Source organism: Oratosquilla oratoria, chromosome 25, assembly GCF_046742065.1.
Source record: "Oratosquilla oratoria isolate Oo_2021 chromosome 25, ASM4674206v1, whole genome shotgun sequence".
NCBI lineage: Eukaryota > Metazoa > Arthropoda > Malacostraca > Stomatopoda > Squillidae > Oratosquilla > Oratosquilla oratoria.
The window spans coordinates 14,181,341-14,198,356 of NC_134801.1; the positions used below are offsets into that span (position 1 = coordinate 14,181,341).

The 17,016-nt window shown below is 40.7% G+C and overlaps 1 protein-coding gene across 5 annotated transcripts in view; it reads right to left on the reverse strand.

Annotated features, from left to right (window-relative positions):
- LOC143038824 (uncharacterized) overlaps positions 1–17,016 on the reverse strand; it is a 209,348-nt gene that overhangs the window by 65,936 nt on the left and 126,396 nt on the right. For all 5 annotated transcript variants that reach the window (XM_076208401.1, XM_076208398.1, XM_076208397.1 and 2 more), the window contains 2 exons: positions 9,702–9,898; positions 5,463–5,668 (listed from right to left, as the gene is read on the reverse strand). In XM_076208401.1, coding sequence (XP_076064516.1) covers positions 5,463–5,668; positions 9,702–9,898 — 403 coding nt within the window. The remainder of the gene's footprint in view (positions 1–5,462; positions 5,669–9,701; positions 9,899–17,016) is intronic.

The following is a 17,016-nucleotide window of genomic DNA, read 5'->3' on the forward strand; positions in this document are numbered from 1 at the left end:
ATGTTGATGTTCCTATGGCTGATGAGGTTGATTCGTATGACGATACTCGACACAGAAGTGAGTGGGAGGAGCTGTTTGGTGGTGAAGATGACGACATCAAGGAAAACGATTTTGGTGGATTTCAGTTAAAATATTTAGGATTATACCATGTGTCACTGTAACAGTAACAAGTTGGCAATACTGAACAGTTTGTTTTCGTGATGGTGAGATCCATGCATTGTTTTGGTAATGGTAACAATAACATATACCATGTAGAAAGCTAAATTTGGGTAAATTTTTAGTATTACATAGCAATAAAAATTGATTATTAATTTTGTAGATTATAATGTATCAACGTAATATGCAATTTTGTGATCGGAAATAAAAAAAAACAAGAAAGATGCTAAAACATTTCGTAAGTAATGAAGTCGTGTCGGACGAATAGTACGTCATATTTGTTATGATACATGCCGACGACGAAGAAATGAGAAGTTGGCGGGCTTTTCAACCACTTAGCTTGCTGGCTATACAAAGTTCTTGCAGCTTGAAGGAATGCATGTATCTCCGCTCCATAACATTCCTTCAAGAAAATGTACCTGGCGAGGTACTGTCGGAAGCACCAAGGCCGTCAATTGACAGACAAGATGGCGTTCCGATCCTATGCTTGTGGCAAGGTATTTTTCATTTTCACTTCCGCCCACAAAATTGCATATTACGTTGATACATTTTAATTTATAAAATTAATGATTAATTTTCTATTGCTATATTGCGCCCATGGTCGCAGCATTTCATTATTTTTTTTAAACAATTATGGGTACTGTAATAGTATACATGATATAATAAGCTTGCCTGTGTTAAGAAATTTAACAAACAGGTAAAACCACAGTATGGGGTTACCGTATCTAGAAGGAATTTTACATGTTTTAGTACGTACCGTGTATTTTATGTACCCATTGTTTACTGGTAGTATTTAGTAGGTAAATATTTTGATTTCTGAACCTAAAGAAAAGGTAAGAGTTCTTCCTAGCCTTTCTTGTCATGTCTGGATTTCAACCTAACAAGATTATTACTTGTGTATAGGTCGACCCCTAGGTTTTGGCCTAAAAAAAAATCCTTAAGATTTCGACCTATAGATGAGTATATACGGTATCAGCAATATTCATTTTGTACTGTCATTTTTTTTTTTCTTTTATTGTCTTTTTTTTAATCTCTCTTTATTATTACATAAATTTGATAGTCATTAGGTGTACCTGAGCACTTGTATTTCTTATAAGCCTGTCTTTTTTAGCAATACTTTTTTAAGTTTCCTTGTCAAGCCATTTTGGGTGAGCCTGATTGTCCTTAAATGGGATGTATGAATCATCTTAGTAAGCATATTTTGAAACATTTCCCACATCTGATCTACAGGTCTTTCACTTAATTTTGCCTCCCAATTTGTAAGCTGAAGCTCCTGACATAGTTCTATGAACTGAGCTTTACTGAAATCGGGTATTTTAGATACACAAGTGTCTATTCTAAATTTTTTAAGCAGTTTGAATCTAAGTTGTGATCACTACTTGCAATAGTTTCACCAGCTTCTACATCAGTTATCATGCTTTCACAGTTAGTGATCAATAGATCGAGTAAATTTCCATGTTTTATGGGCTCTTTTACATACTGAACTAAGTAATCGTCACCAGTGTGAAATGTATCCAGAAGGCAAACTGTGCCCAAGATCAGTACAACTACCATGTGGACCACTCTCACATATAGGGAGTGCTACAACATTCCCATTTCATGAAGAGAAAAGGTTTACTCTTTACTTCCTTTGATCCCTTCAGGATTAGAACACATATGAAATGCAGATCCACTTAAAAGTGATATCACCCCAAGCCTAGAGCAATTTAGAGGGAAAAGGTTTCATTCTTCCCTCATAAGTTGTTGTTGTTGTTGTCGTTCCCTAGACTGTCTGTCCGAGCAGTCCCGTCTCCCCAAGGAATGCCATAGCCGAAACTGGGTTTTCCCACAAAACCTTTATAGAGCGTATGTTGTGTTGTTTGCGTGCATGATTGTGTATAATGCAGTCTTCCATTATGTGTTGTATGGTATGGGGTGAAGTGTTACATCCTGGGCAGCTGTTCACAATGCGGTCATCCAGCCTCTTCTGGTAGCTTAGAAGTGCTGGGTGGTGACCGCACCGCAGTCTGGCCAAGTGGACTCTGTCCTTTCGTGGGAGAGAGGATTCAGAAGGGTGGATATCAGGGGGTCTGGCATGCAGCAGTGTGTTAATGGAGCGGTGAGTGATATGATTATGAATATGTTTCCGGAGGCTGGTATTTGGTGGTTGTGGAGGAAGAGAAGAGAGTATCTGTGCGTGATAAAGGTCTTTGGGTGTTGTTTTAATGTTTCTTGGTGTGTGTGGGTGTTCTGCTATGTAGTGTAGCGGGTGTAATGTGTTTGTGGTGGCTGCGGCAAGTGTTTGTGTGCCTCTCATGTCGAGGTGGTCCTAGACTTTGAGGACTTTTGTTTCATGGTGTAAATGGTCTGTAGGTGTTGTATTTGTGCAGCCTGTAATTGTTTTTAGGGCTTTGTTTTGTATGATTTGAAGGGTGTTGTGGTGTGTCTCACTGAGATTAGGAGCCCATGCAGGACTCGCATAATTCATCACTGAGCGTATGCATTGTTTGTATATTGTTATATTAGTTTCTTTGTTTTGTCCAAATGTTGTTCCAGTGATTGACTTAAGTGCGTTAAGTCTGGGTGTGCATTTGTTTTTTATGTTTGTGATGTGTTGTTTGAAAGACATGGATGTATCATATGTTACACCAAGAATTTTCGGTGTGTTTGTGTGTGGTATTAGAGTGTTGTTGATGTAGAGATGAGGTATGTATTTGTGTTCTTTTGTCCAGTTGGTGAGAAGTGTTGCTGTAGATTTGGTTGGAGCTATTTTGAGTCTGTTTGTGATGAACCATGTGTTGAGTGTGTCAAGGTATGGCTGGATTATTTCTGCAGCTTTGTCTGTGTTACGATGTGTGCATGTGATTGTTATGTCGTCTGCGTAGGAAGAGATTTGTATTTCTGAGGTGTCTGGCGTGGGTAAGTCATGCATGTATAGATTAAATAGTGTGGGGGATAGAACTGAGCCCTGTGGTACTCCGTTCTTAATGTTTCTGATGTGCGATGATTGGCCATTATATGACACGTAAGCATTCCTACCTGCCAGATAATTGGCCAGCCATCTTTTGGTGTTATTGTGCATGTCTGTGTTATATATTTTATTTGTTAGGTTGTGGCGGGGGATAGCATCAAAAGCTTTACTAATGTCTAATGTTATAAGAAGTAAAGGTCCTGGAGCTGCAGCGTCTACGTCGTGGGACCACCCCCCAACCCCAAGAGTTGGGGGCCAAACGGCAGCATCTACCCCTGGCCACCGGCTCTACGCAGGTGGCACCGATCCCCAAGAGGAGCTACGCCTACCTTGGGGAGTACCACAATCCCTCATAAGTTGTTAGAACTGGTTCTAGAGATTTAATGTGGATACTCTGAATAACAATTACATGATGGAAGCTCCAAGCAAGTCTCATTCCTAAGACCTCTTAGTTTTATTGGATAAAGGGTAAGAACTGAGACTTCTGGCCCAAGAGCTATACATCAACAACTAATGTGGTGTTCTCACACATTGATCTTTCAGGAAGTCTCTCATCCATTCCAGGAAACTTCCTTCAAGTCCTCTTGTGTGCATCATTTTCCACTGCAGTCTTTCATGAAATCACTTGTCAAAGGCCTTTTTCATATCTAGATACACACAATCCACCCAGCCTTCTCTTACTTGTAGCACATTTATTATCTTTGAGTAATAGTTCAACTGATATGACATACATGATTTTCCATATCCAAAATTATTGTCTACCATCATTCTTCTCTGGATATTTAATCCAATCACCTTTAAAAATTCTCTTGAACAATTATGCTATCATGCTGGTCAAAGATATTGGTCTGTAATTCTGGTCATGTCTGTGTGTTGCCAGCAATGAAGCCTACAAATCTGCATTTGATTATGTATAAAGCAGGCTAGCATGATGAACATGTGTCCTCTGGTGTCTTGTGGAGCCTGTGTTGGTAAGGTTTATGGTGGCTTTAATGGAATCTTAGGGGAACTGTGTGTTTTGTTTAGGGGACTCAAGTCTGTGTATGTGTCTGCAGGTGTGCTGTGGTTACCTTTTGCATATGGTGTGTGCTTGTGAGTACATCATTTCCGTAGGATACTTTATGTTCATCTCACCTGAGACAGGTGCTGGGATGTTATGTATATACAGATTGAACAGTATGAGGAAAGAACAAAAAATACTGTGGGATTCTGTCAGATATCAATTCAACAATCTGCTCCCCATGGTCTCTCTTGCAAAAGGCCCATGGCTACCAGGTAATGGTCACTAATGTACTGCTGTCTAGTGAATGTTAGTGTGGCTCTCTATAGGATGAGGTGTTCAGTGTCTTCTGTGAGGTGGTTGCATCTAGGGCATTTGGAATCTGTGGCCAGACTTATTCAGTGTTGATATTGTCTATGAACTGGACACTGGAATGCAGGATATAATAACTGTTTTCTCAAGCTTAACTGAATGGAAATCTATAGCTCCAAATCACCTGAAAATGGTCTTAAGGTACTCCTACAGACATCTCTGGGATGAAACAATGAACTACTGTCTGTGTTGTATAAAATGTAGGACTGTTTTATGTCACTGGCTTCTTGTAATAGTAGGGAAGTAATCATCATTTGTCAAGGCTGCACCTACAAATAAAGGTGAGGTTGTTGACATATTTTGAAGACAGGCAGCAAGGAGATGTTTCCCTCTGATATACACCTTGCAAGACCACCACTGCTAGGTATTTGTCACTTATTCCTCGAATGGATATATTTTTGGTTTGTGAAGTGGCTGATGCATATTCTATATGTGCAAGGCTACCTGAGATGTTTGCCAGTCATCATTTTGTTTTGATGTAGAGAGATCCACTGTCCAGTTTATCTATGAGAAATAGTCTTGGAATAGTGTTGAAAGCCTTGCTTATCTCTAATGTGACAAATAATGTACACTGTAGTAGTCTTCAGTTAGAGCCATCCAATAATGTTGCATATTAGTGAGTAGCACTGTTCTGGAGTGGTCACTGGGGTGATATAGGAGACTTAAGTGAGTAGGAAAAAGGAGGGGTAGCAGAAGTTAGAAATGGCTCAGCATGCCTCTTTGAGAGAAGGCTAGTTTTCAATCTTTGAAACAATGCTGTATTACTCTGGCCCACCAAGGGTCAGTAAACAATTACCAATTATACAAATCCTAATAAATCTTGATACACCATGATTAATAATATTACCCATTATTCAAAATGTGATACACTCAAAAAGATCCACAAAGGATGCTGGAAAATAAAATCAAACTTCCAACTAATAGGAAGAAAAAGTGTTGAGTTCCTTTGACATAAAAAAAATATTAAAATCTCAAAAGACTTACTTGAAGAAACATGATGAGAAGTATAGTGTTCTGTATCATATTGACATATGTCCCCATGACGTTTCTCTGTTTGGTGTTTTCTTTCTGCAGCTATACTCTTGATAGAGTGCAACTTAGAAACAGACATCTCAGAATCTGTGTTGTCAGACTCATCAGAATGACGCTGTGACCCTGTATGCTTGGTTTTTCTGGAGGGAGAAGACTTTCTGCAAAATAATGGAAGATTTGTGACTACTAAACAATACAATTAAAAATCCTTTGTTTCTTACAAAGTACTGCTTCACCTGTATCCCTATATCTTATAATACATGATCAAAGTAAGCTTAAGTCAGGTAACAAGTTTCCACCTCCAGTGTAAAATCCTGTAGGGTCTTCACCCTGCACTACACATTATGCATATCAACTATACAATTGCTCAACTTTAATAGAGATGCTTCTTTTGGTCACTGCTACACAGTCTATTAACACCCTCTAACTACCCTCACATCCACAACTCCGGTCCATATATACTTGTTGTCTTGGATGCTGTATTTGCTATCATCATTTCCCTTTCACTACACATTTCCAAATCTCTCTTACAGTTCCTTCCTGCAACCCCAGACCTCACTAATACTTCTCTCAATTCATTGTCCCTGGCTCTCTTCCAGAAGACCCGTGGGCTCAAGGCTCTCTCTCTCTCTCTCTCAAGCACAACAGCCTACCACTAGTACCACACAAAATATCCACAGTAAAACATTCACCCAGATCACATAACAAGCTCTTAAAGACAGACCATCAATCTTATACTCCACCAACAACCCCCAGACATCAACCCCACATAAAATTCCTTCTCAAGAGGACTGAGAACCACATTGGCACACTCACAGGGTGTTTGGAATAAATTTGATCATTTTTGTATCTTCTGTCATTTCAGAATCATTTGAAGGATCTAATAGTGGTAAAGTGCAACAGATAGCTGATTCTGTGTATTATTGGTGGGTGTGAGAACTAGAGAGCATGGACGACTGGAAAGCACCAGAATATAGGAAGAGAGTGACCTACATCATGATGATTCACACTGGATTAAAAAATTCAGAAAACTTAGCTGCAGCTCAGTGCTCCTTGAATACAGTCAAGACTGTGAGATGCAAGCTGGAGAATCGCAATAGTGATGTGGAAGCAGTGGCTAGCAGGAAGGGTCATAGTAGGTGTTCTGACTCTGTCTGCACAACGAAATTCGTCGAGAAGATGATGCAACTATGAAGAAAGCGCTGAATGAGGATCTTTGCTACTCCTCATATACAAGAGGCACAAAGGCCAACTACTCACCACCAAGGCCCAAGAGTACCGCCTTACGAAAGCAAAGAAACTTCTCAACAAGGTCAAACACCCAGTCAAGCTGGGGATAATTTGGTTCTTCTCAGATGAGAAGGACTTCTGCCAGGACCAGTTGCACAACGTGCAGAATAACAGGTGGCTAAGCTACAGTCCGAAGGAACTCCTGCGCTTCATGAAGAAAACGTTCCCTCAAACTGTGATGGTCTTTAGGTGTTTCCAGTGAAGGCCACATCATGCCATCCCACATCTTTGAAGAGGGAGTTAGACGCACTTCACATGGCTATACTGAGTTGCTGTCCACTGTTGTCAAGCACTGGGTGGAGAGGGCAGCTGTGGGAAGACCATACGTGTGGCAGCAGCACTCAGCTCCATGTCACACCTCTGGGAAAACCTAGAAGTGGCTGTGAGAGCTTCTACGACTTCACCAGTCCCAACATCTGGCCCCCAACTCATCTGATTGCAACCCCATGGACTATTATGTGTGGGGTGCAGTTGAAAAAGACACCAATTGTACCACCTGCAACACCAAGGACAAGCTGATTGCCAGGATCAAAATGGTGTTCAGGCATCTCCCGAAGGACACTGTGAAGGCCATGTTCTGCAGGTTTAGGTCCTCCCTGAAGGCTGTGATGGAAGCTCATGGCAGCTTCTTTGAGTGAACTGTATTTGGCAAAAGATCCTCTAAGAGATGTACATTGAATTTTGAGAATACCTCAATTTTTGGCCAAGATATGACATTTTTCTTTCCTTTCCGAAAAGGTGTCAAATGTATCCCGAACACCCTGTACATTTAGGATGCCACTGAGCTCAAAAACAGTACCAACACAGGCCTGGCCACAGATTCAAACTGCCCTACATAAACCATGACAGAAGAAACTGAGCACCTCATCCTACAGCACCCACACTAACAATCTCCATACTACCGTATTTTTCGGACCATAAGGCACGGGCAAAATCCTTAAAATCGGCCAAAATCGGGTGGTGCGCCTTATCGTGAGGTGCGCCTTATGTGTGGCTTCAGTGCAAAAAAATGCCTCGGACAGTGACATACTATTTTGACATGTTTCATAGCTAGCCTGGCGACGGCGACAGTGCATAGGCCTAGTAAAAAGTTACAACCAAGTTATAACCAAGATGCATGTATCTTGACAAGAAAATTGCGAAAACTTCGACAGTTTTCGAGTCCATGCCACCGCATTCATTCACGCTATCATGGTTATGATATGATAGCGTCCACAACACACACAGCCATTTTGCATTGGTCTAGTCTCGCTCCACTCGGACTGTGGTCATTTAGGTATTTTTTTTAGTTTCGACCATGGGCGCAATATGGCAATATAAAATTAATTATTAATTTTGTAAATTAAATGTATCAATGTAATATGCAATTTTGTGGGCGGAAATGAAAATAAAAAATACCTTGCTACAAGCAAATATGCTAATGAATGAAGTCGGTAGCATAGGATCGGGACGCCGACGTCTCTCACGACGTAGACAACGAGGACAAGCCGGATGGCATTTAATTTGCAGGTAATGATTTATTAAACACAGGTTAGGTTTGGTTAGACGAATTTATCACCCTTTCATTTCTTCGACGTTGGCATCTATCATAACAAACATGGCATACCATTCGTCCGACACGACTTCATTACTTACGAAATCAATTTTCCCACTTTTTTTTTATTTCCGCTCACAAAATTGCATATTACGTTGATACATTATAATTTACAAAATTAATATTTAATTTTCTATTGCTATATTGCGCCCATGGTCGAAACTAAAAATTGCCTTCATTTGTAATCTTGTGTTTTTAAGTGAATAGAGAATTCCGGGAATAAAACTGCTAATTTTGGTTTTATTCCCCACAATTCCCGTAACGTGTTTATGTTGTTTTTTAGGGGTATTGGCAGGGCAGACTGTCCATGGAGGTGGTCTGATTTCACTGACTAAAAAAAAATTTTTTTTATAATTTATTTTTGTAATTTTGCTAAATCCCAACCGCTTTTTCTCATTCAACAATGAAAATGTTCAGTTCTGAATGCACTCACATATGCATGATTATCCGATGACGAGACCAGGTGCGCCTTATGTAAGGATGGGGAATAGCAAATTACGGGTGCGCCTTATGATACGAAGCGCCTTATGGTCCGAAAAATACGGTACAATGCATTATTTCTTCCCTGAGTGAGCTATAGGTCCAGCTGGTGGCTGTTACTATTTACCTGGGAGGCATGGACCTTCTGCAAGAGACACCTGGGGCATTGGACTGATTAACTGATTGTCTTGTACAATGGTTACAGGTCCAATTCTGTGTATTGTCTTCCATTGGAGTGATGTGCAAGGTGAAACCAAGTGTGGACTGTGTTGTATTTGGTGGATATGTATGAAAATTTTACAGGTTTTGTACACATTGGGTAAGTGCATGGGCCTATCTGTTTTCTGCATTAATCTATTAGAGGTGTGGGAGGGCAGGCACTGGGGTACAGACCTCCTTATGTGAAAAAACATGCATAAAAGCAGGGGAGGGAGGGGGGAATAGCTGAGAAGTGGTAACATGACTTGTCTTTCCTCGGCCTGATCCAGAGACCAAATGCTGGTCCTTTGGAGCCACACACCCTTGTGGTGGTGGGGTTGCTGTGTCCATTTTCAGTGAGGTGGCATTAAAAATGATGAGGTAATGTTAATGTCAATGGCTTCTTCAATACTAGTACAACAGATAACAGTCCAATGTTTCTCCCCCTGAGAGGCCATGCAAGCTTCAGTTGGTGAAACTCATGCAGTTACAATCTGATCATCTTTCTCGAGAGGTTACTGGTAAAAATACCCATAACATGTCTTTTTTTTTTAGAAATTATTTGCAAAACAAATATAAGGTTTCAAATATACCAACAAAAATTTAAATCTAACAACTTGTAAACGTACCCTGGTTCTGTGGACATGGATCTCCCATATCGAGGAGCTGGTCGGGGTGAATGACGGGATCGAGGCAATGTTGCCGAAGTATTTGTTGCATGAGAACGAGGAGTTCTTGAAGGTGACCCACGAGTAACATCAGATGGTGCTGGACTTTTCATTGGTGATGTGCGAGGGCGAGTCACAGAGGAAGGTCTTGAAGATACCTGGAATAAAATAATTAAGTGAAGATAAATACACATATTTGATTATATCAGTGACCTGCCACCCCAACCCATATTTGTGGATATTAGGAAATACATGTCCCTGTGAATGTGGATTTTATGCAAATAACTTCTGATCCCTCTGGACTTGTGCCATACATATGAAACAATACTTGAGAGGCACTTTAATCAATTTTAACCCCTACCATACGGTGCCGCACACGTAGGCGTCATGAGGAGCAAGTGGATTCGCGACGCTGCCATATCGGCGTCTTGATTATATTTATTGTAGTCGCCCCTGCGTTTTGACATTCTCCCTAATCTGCCCTTAATCACATTCTCTATGGTTTTCAAAATTCACAGGTGAAAGAGAGAACAATCTATATAAGCGGTGACTATATTTTATGATGCGAGTATTATTACGACACGTCGTACGGCTGGCATTGGTTGCTGCCCGCAAGATTTAAGTCCCGGAGTGAAGTGGTTAACCCCTCAAAACAGCCTAAATTGTCAGAAAATGTATAAATAAATATGAAAAATAAATAAATAAAAATAATTACTGTTAGGAGTAGTCATCATGACTGGTCCTCACCTTTTCATTCACCATACCTCACCCCCCCCATGGTGTCTCATGACCTTCTGACCCCCAAGTGGACCCATGTGACACACTCACATTTGCCCAGCTGAAATGCGACCCAGAGCTCCGTCTTCATGAATCACCGGCGTCAAAACATTTTGCCTCCGACTTCCCACACAACACACTTGACTTAATGGCAATTAGGAGAATGGGTCATGAATATATGGAGCAGAACAGACACCAAAGATGTAGAGAACCTCGAAGAAGCATATGTGAGCATAGCTCGCTGCTCCTTGCTTTCTCGCCTCCTTCCCCCCTTTTTGATTCCCTTAAGCAGATTGCCATTGACACAACTTTAAACACAGTCATCACTCCCCTTGCTTTTTCATCCCTCTTCCCCCCTCCCCCCACTGGTGCCCAACATTTCATGGTTAATAAAACCAACTCTATCTCCATCAGAGTTTGCCTTCAACCATCCTAACTGGCTGCCCTCATGTTTACTCTATCCATCTCTTGTCTTCCACACTGCTTTTACTAATCTCTCTTCACTCATTCTTTCCATGTGTCCAAACCATCCCAATACTCTTTCATCAACCCTATCTACCAACTCCCTTTTCTCACCCCTGCTCTCTTCCTCAACTCCTTGTTTCTCACTCTATCCAGCCTAGTAACCCCTTCCATACACCTCAAGCATTTCATCTCAAACACATTTAAACTATGTTTCATGTTTCTGCCCCATACAGTGCTGTCACCACAATCACCCTTCATTCAATTTCCTCTTAGCATCCATTCCCAAATAGATATTTCTCATTACACTTTTTAATCCCCCAAGGAATTTACTCGCTTCTCTCAATCTACATTCTACCTTCACTCCTCCCTTTCCTGCCACATCTGCCCCATGAATCTAAAGCTATCCACTTCCTCCAGTCTTTCTCCCTTGATACTCACTTCCAATTTGGTCCTATCCTCTCCCCTTGTACATCTCATCACCTTGTTTTTACCTACATTTATTTTCAACTTCCTTCTTTCATACACCTTCCAAATCTGTCACTTTCTTAATCCAAAAGCATACAAACACAAAGCAAACATTCCTTAATAGACTGACAAATTCTATCCCTTTACAATAGCCAGTGAATCTGACTTACACTTCACTCCTACTTTTGATAGTACTAGCTGTCATATTCCGGAGGAAGTCAACTTTTCTTCGGCCATAGCATGTGCCAGTGAGTTTGGCCATGATCTCTCCATTAATCAGCCTTTTTCTTTTGAAGACTTGGAATCCTCAATCCATAAAGTTATCACCTCTAGCACAGTTGGTCATGACGTGTTTCACAATAATTCTTCTTCTTGCCACCCTTCTCCCAACACCTTTAAATTTAATCAATACTAGTTGGACTTCTTGTATTTTCCCAGAATTTTATAAAATTGGTACATCAGTGCCTATTCCCAAACTTGGTAAAGATCCTTCCTTTGTGTATTCTTATAGACCCATTAGATTGTTGTCATGCTTGGGTAAACTTCTTGAAAGATTAGTTTATACTTGCCTATATTTGTTTCTAAAATCTAAATATCTACTTCCCCCTGAACATAGCAGTTTTAGGAAACATCATACTTGTTTGGAATCATTATATGTAGAAAACTATATTCAATTAGCATTAAGACCTAAACAAGTTTTGATTTTTGTATTCTTCACTGGCAGAAAGTTTGTATTGGTTCAACTTCTTTTGATTCTTTTGATATTTACAATGCAGCCCGAAGGGATTTCTCCCCGTCCTCGCCTTATATGCAAAGGGGGACGGAGAGGGGGGGTCGCCGATTAAATGAAGCGGCCTTGCTGTGGATGTACTGTGTCTTGCGACACTGCTTCTGACCCAGGGCGGTGGGCAGGGTGCAGGGATGACCTGTCATCCAGGAGGTGCTCAGATGAGAGGAAGGGTGGGAGGGGTGTGGAGTGTATTTAGGGATGAAATGGGTGGGAGTGTTTTTGTGCCTTTCCCTTTTTGGCTACCTCCCTTGGAAGGGGGAAAAAGCCTTGGTATATGTATGTATGTATGTATGACCCTAAATAATCCAGAAATTCTTTTTGGCTCCTCACATACCTTTTTAGGTATGATCTGGGATAGTCCTATACTAACATGAAAAAACATATTGAATATGTAAAAAACATATATTGGCAAAATATGAATCCCCCTGTAGTAAGGGAAGAACCCTGTGGTCGGGGAAGAAAAAATACTGCCATCAAGAGTTCCTGCTCTCTGTAGCCTTAAGAGGTAAAATTCCTACAAGACAATGCATAAGAGGGTCTGAGAATTTTTCAACCATCGAAGGTCAGGCAGCTAATGTGTGTGCGAATATTTGACTTGTATTGAAAAGGTTAATGTGTGTCTATGGGATGGTAAGATGCCAGAGGACTGGAGGAGTGCCTGTAAAGTTCTGCTTTACATGGGAAAAGGGGACAAATGTGAATGTGGTAGTTTCAGAGGGATCAATTTGTAGAGTGTAGTTGGAAAGGCTTAAGGGAGGGTTTTAAGTGAGGATTAGGAGAGGAACAGAGGGAGTAATTGGTGATGAACAGTGTGGATTTAGGACAGATAGGGGTTGCATGGATCACATTTTTGTGGTAAGACAGATGGTGAGAAAGCTTTAGCAAATGGAAAGGATGTTTTTTTGGGCCTTTATGGATTTGGAAAAGGCTTATGAGAGGGTAGACAGAAAGGCACTGTGGGAGGTTTTGCAGATATATGGGATCAGGGGAAAGCTGTTAAGGACAGTCAAGAGTTCCTACAAGAGTAGTAGAGCCTGTGTTAGAATTAGAAATGGAAAGACCAAGTGGTTTTAGGTAAAGGTGGAACTGTTCAATGTGTACATGGATTGAGTGGTGCAGGAGGTAAATGCAAGGGTAATGGGCAGGGGATTCCAGATGGTTAAAGAAAATGGAGAAAAGTGAGAGGTGAGCCAGTTGTTGTTTGTTGATGACACTGCACTTGTGGCAGGGTCAGAGGGGGGATCAAGGAAGTCAGTGGAGTTTGGGAAAGTATGTGATATGAGAAAGTTGGAGGTAAATGTGGATAAATGTAAGGTGATGGTCATTTTCTTAACGCTTCCCACTGCAACTACCTTTTCCTCCCTATCCTCCTTCACATTTAGCAACTCCCTAAAATACTCTGCCTATCTTCCTCTTACTGCTTTCTCTTCCATTATCATCTCTCCATCTGCACCTTTTACCATTTCTTCTCTTCCTCTCTTAATTTCTTTCCAAAACACTTTTTATTACTTTCAAAATTTTGTCATACTCTTACCCCATTTCACATTTGCTCTCCTCTTTACCTCCTTTATCTTATGGTTTACTTCTCTTCTCTTTTCTTTGTACCTCTCGTATGATTCTCTCGTCCTATTTTGTAATCAATATGTGAAAGCTCGCTTCTTCTTTTCTACAACCTTCTTTGCTTCCTCATCCCACCACTCACTAACTTTCCTTCTATTTCTTCCCATCCTCCTTGCTCTACACACCATCTTTGCACACCATGCAACTTCCTCCTCTTGAACCATCAACATTCCTCCTCCACTCCTAGTTCTGCTCTATTCTTCACTCCCTCTATCCTTCACTTTCTCAGCTTTTTCTTGTACTCCTCCTTTTCTTTCTCCATTAAGCAGTTCATTCTAAGCACCTCACTACCTTTTGTCCTTTTCCTCTTTCTCCATCTTACCTTCCACCAGAAAATGATCTGATATCCCCCCACTCTCTCCCCTTAGAACATATACATCCTTAACTCTTCCTATTATACTCCTGGTCACCACTATATAGTTCATTAACGCTCTACTATCCTTCCATCTACCACTCTCTTCCATGTGTGCTTATGCTTGGCTTTCTTCCTAAACACTCTATTTGCTATCATCAACTCTCTAGACACATCTCCACCATCAACTCTCCACTACGATTTTTCCTGAAACTCCACACTTACCAACCACTCCATCTATTGGTTAATTTCCTACCCTAGCATTAAGGTCTCCCAATACCACTACATTGACATTTCTCCCTAATCCCTCTATGTACTCATTTAAATCTACCCAAAAAGCCTCCCTTTCTTTTACACTCTTCTCACTACCAGGCCCATATCACTTACAAATACCCACATCTCCCTTCCCTGTTTCACCTTTATCCACATTAACCTTGAAGAAACCTTCCACTTCACTACATGTTTACCTATCTCTGCACTTACTAGTATAGCCACCTCTTCTCTCCCTCATCCTCTCTTCACTCCTGAGAACCTCCCAACTACACTCCCAAACTCACACTCGCCCCTCCCTCTCAACTTAGTTTCACTCAAAGCCAACACATCCATCTTTCTTCTTCCACATATACTACCTATTTCTTCCTATGCCCATGGCATACCAGGAAAAGCGTTAGAATGGGTTAGAGCTTGGATCAGTAACATAAAACAGTGGGTCACCATAAATGGAGTAAAATCTAGGTGGGGCAATGTTACTAGTGGGGTTCCCCAGGGCTCGGTATTGGGTCCCTTGTTGTTCATTATGTACATAAATGACTTAGACAATGGGATAGTGATATTAGTAAGTTGGCGAATGACACTAAAATAGGATGCCTAATTAGGTCAGGAGATAACGCAGAGATTCTGCAGGAGGATCTTAACCCCTTCCATACGGTGCCGCACACGTAGGCGTCATGGGGAGCGAGTGTATTCGCGAGGCTGCCATATCAGCGTCTTGATTATATTTATTGTAGTCGCCCCTTCATAATGACATTCTTTCTAATTCTTTTGTAATCGCATTTTCTATGGTTATCAAAATTCACGGGTGAAGAGAGAACGATCGATATAAGTGGTGACTATATTTTATGATGCGAGTATTATTACGACACGTCGTACGGCTGGCATTGGCTGCTGCCACCGAGATCTAAGTCCATGACGCCTACGTGTGCGGCACCGTATGGAAGGGGTTAACAAATTGTTCACTTGGTCGGTGAAATGGCAAATGACCTTCAATATCTCTAAGTGTAGAATGTTCAATGTAGAGCTACACAACCCCGAAAATAGATACAGCTTAGATAACACATTTTTAGAGAAAACTGAGAGCGAGATAGACTTGGGAGTTCTAATGAGTCCGGACCTTAAAACCAGGAAAAAGTCCATTAGCGCCAGGAATAAAGCTAACAGAGCATTAGGTTTCATTGCTAGGATGGTAATGAATAGAAGTGCAGAGGTAATTATCAAACTCTATCTAGTGATAGTTAAGACCCATCCTTGACTATGCAGTACAGTTTTGGTCGCTGTCCTATAGAATGGACATCAATTCACTACAATCAGTACAGAGGAGAATGACCAAAATGATACATGGACTCAGAAATTTGCCTTATGAAGAGAGGCTTAGGCACCTTATCTTACACTCTCTGGAAAGACGCAGAGTGCAGGGTGATCTAATAGAGGTGTTCAAGTGGATCAAAGGCATTAACAAGGGTGATGCAAACAAGGTCATTATATTAAAACAATAGGGCAGGACTCACAGTAATGGATTTAAACTGGACAAATTTAGATTTCAGAAGGTAATAGGCAAGAATTTTTTTTCCTCATTGGGTGGCCAACGAATGGAATAGACTTGGTAACCATGTAGTAAGCACTGAAACTATCAGTTGCTTTAAGAAACGGTTAGACAACTTTATGGATGGTGATGGGTATGGAGCTGCCTTGTGTAGGCCTTATGGTCTCTTGCAGTCTCCTTCATTCTTATGTTCTTATGTGTTCCCTTTTACTCTCATCTGTACCACATCCATGCACATTAAATGACCCAAACCTTAGGGTACTGGTTGGAAAATTTCTAGACCCTCTTATGCCTTTACTTTTTTTAGGAATGTCCCCTTTGGGGCTACAAGAAGAAGGATGCCTAGTCCTATCCCGTCCATTTTTTTGTCAACTCTTATGACTCATGTGGAAAGATTTGGTGGCAGTATTCTTTCCCCCACCACAGGGTTATGTACTCATGTACAACTACAACATATATGCATATATATATATAATTGGCATCCTCGTGTACCCACTCGCACCTCATGATGCTTATGTAGGTGTCATTGTACTGAAGTGGTTAATAGGCTACCACTTATTCCATGTGAAACTAATTTAGTAAGTAGTCCTTCATGGGGGATGGTATCAAAAGATTTTGCAAAGTCTAGATATATCAAATCTATATTGTTTCTTTTGTCATAATTCGAGATGACTGTGTTGTAGAATTCAAGTAAGTTAGTCACACAAGAACATTTCCATCTGAATCCATGCTGGTTATCATTTATCAAACAGTTACTTTTTAAATGTTGTTCAATAGCATCTCTGATGATAGTTTCCATCACTTTTCCTATGATTGAAGTCGAGCTTATAGGCCTGTAAGTATTTGGTTTCTTTTTGTCACCTTTTTTGAATTATGGGAGTAATGTTAGGTTGCTTCCATTCTCTTGGGACATTTCTGAATATGATGGATTTCTTGAAAATAATTTCTAATGGAACAACAATTTCGTTTTTCATTTCCTTCAAGATTC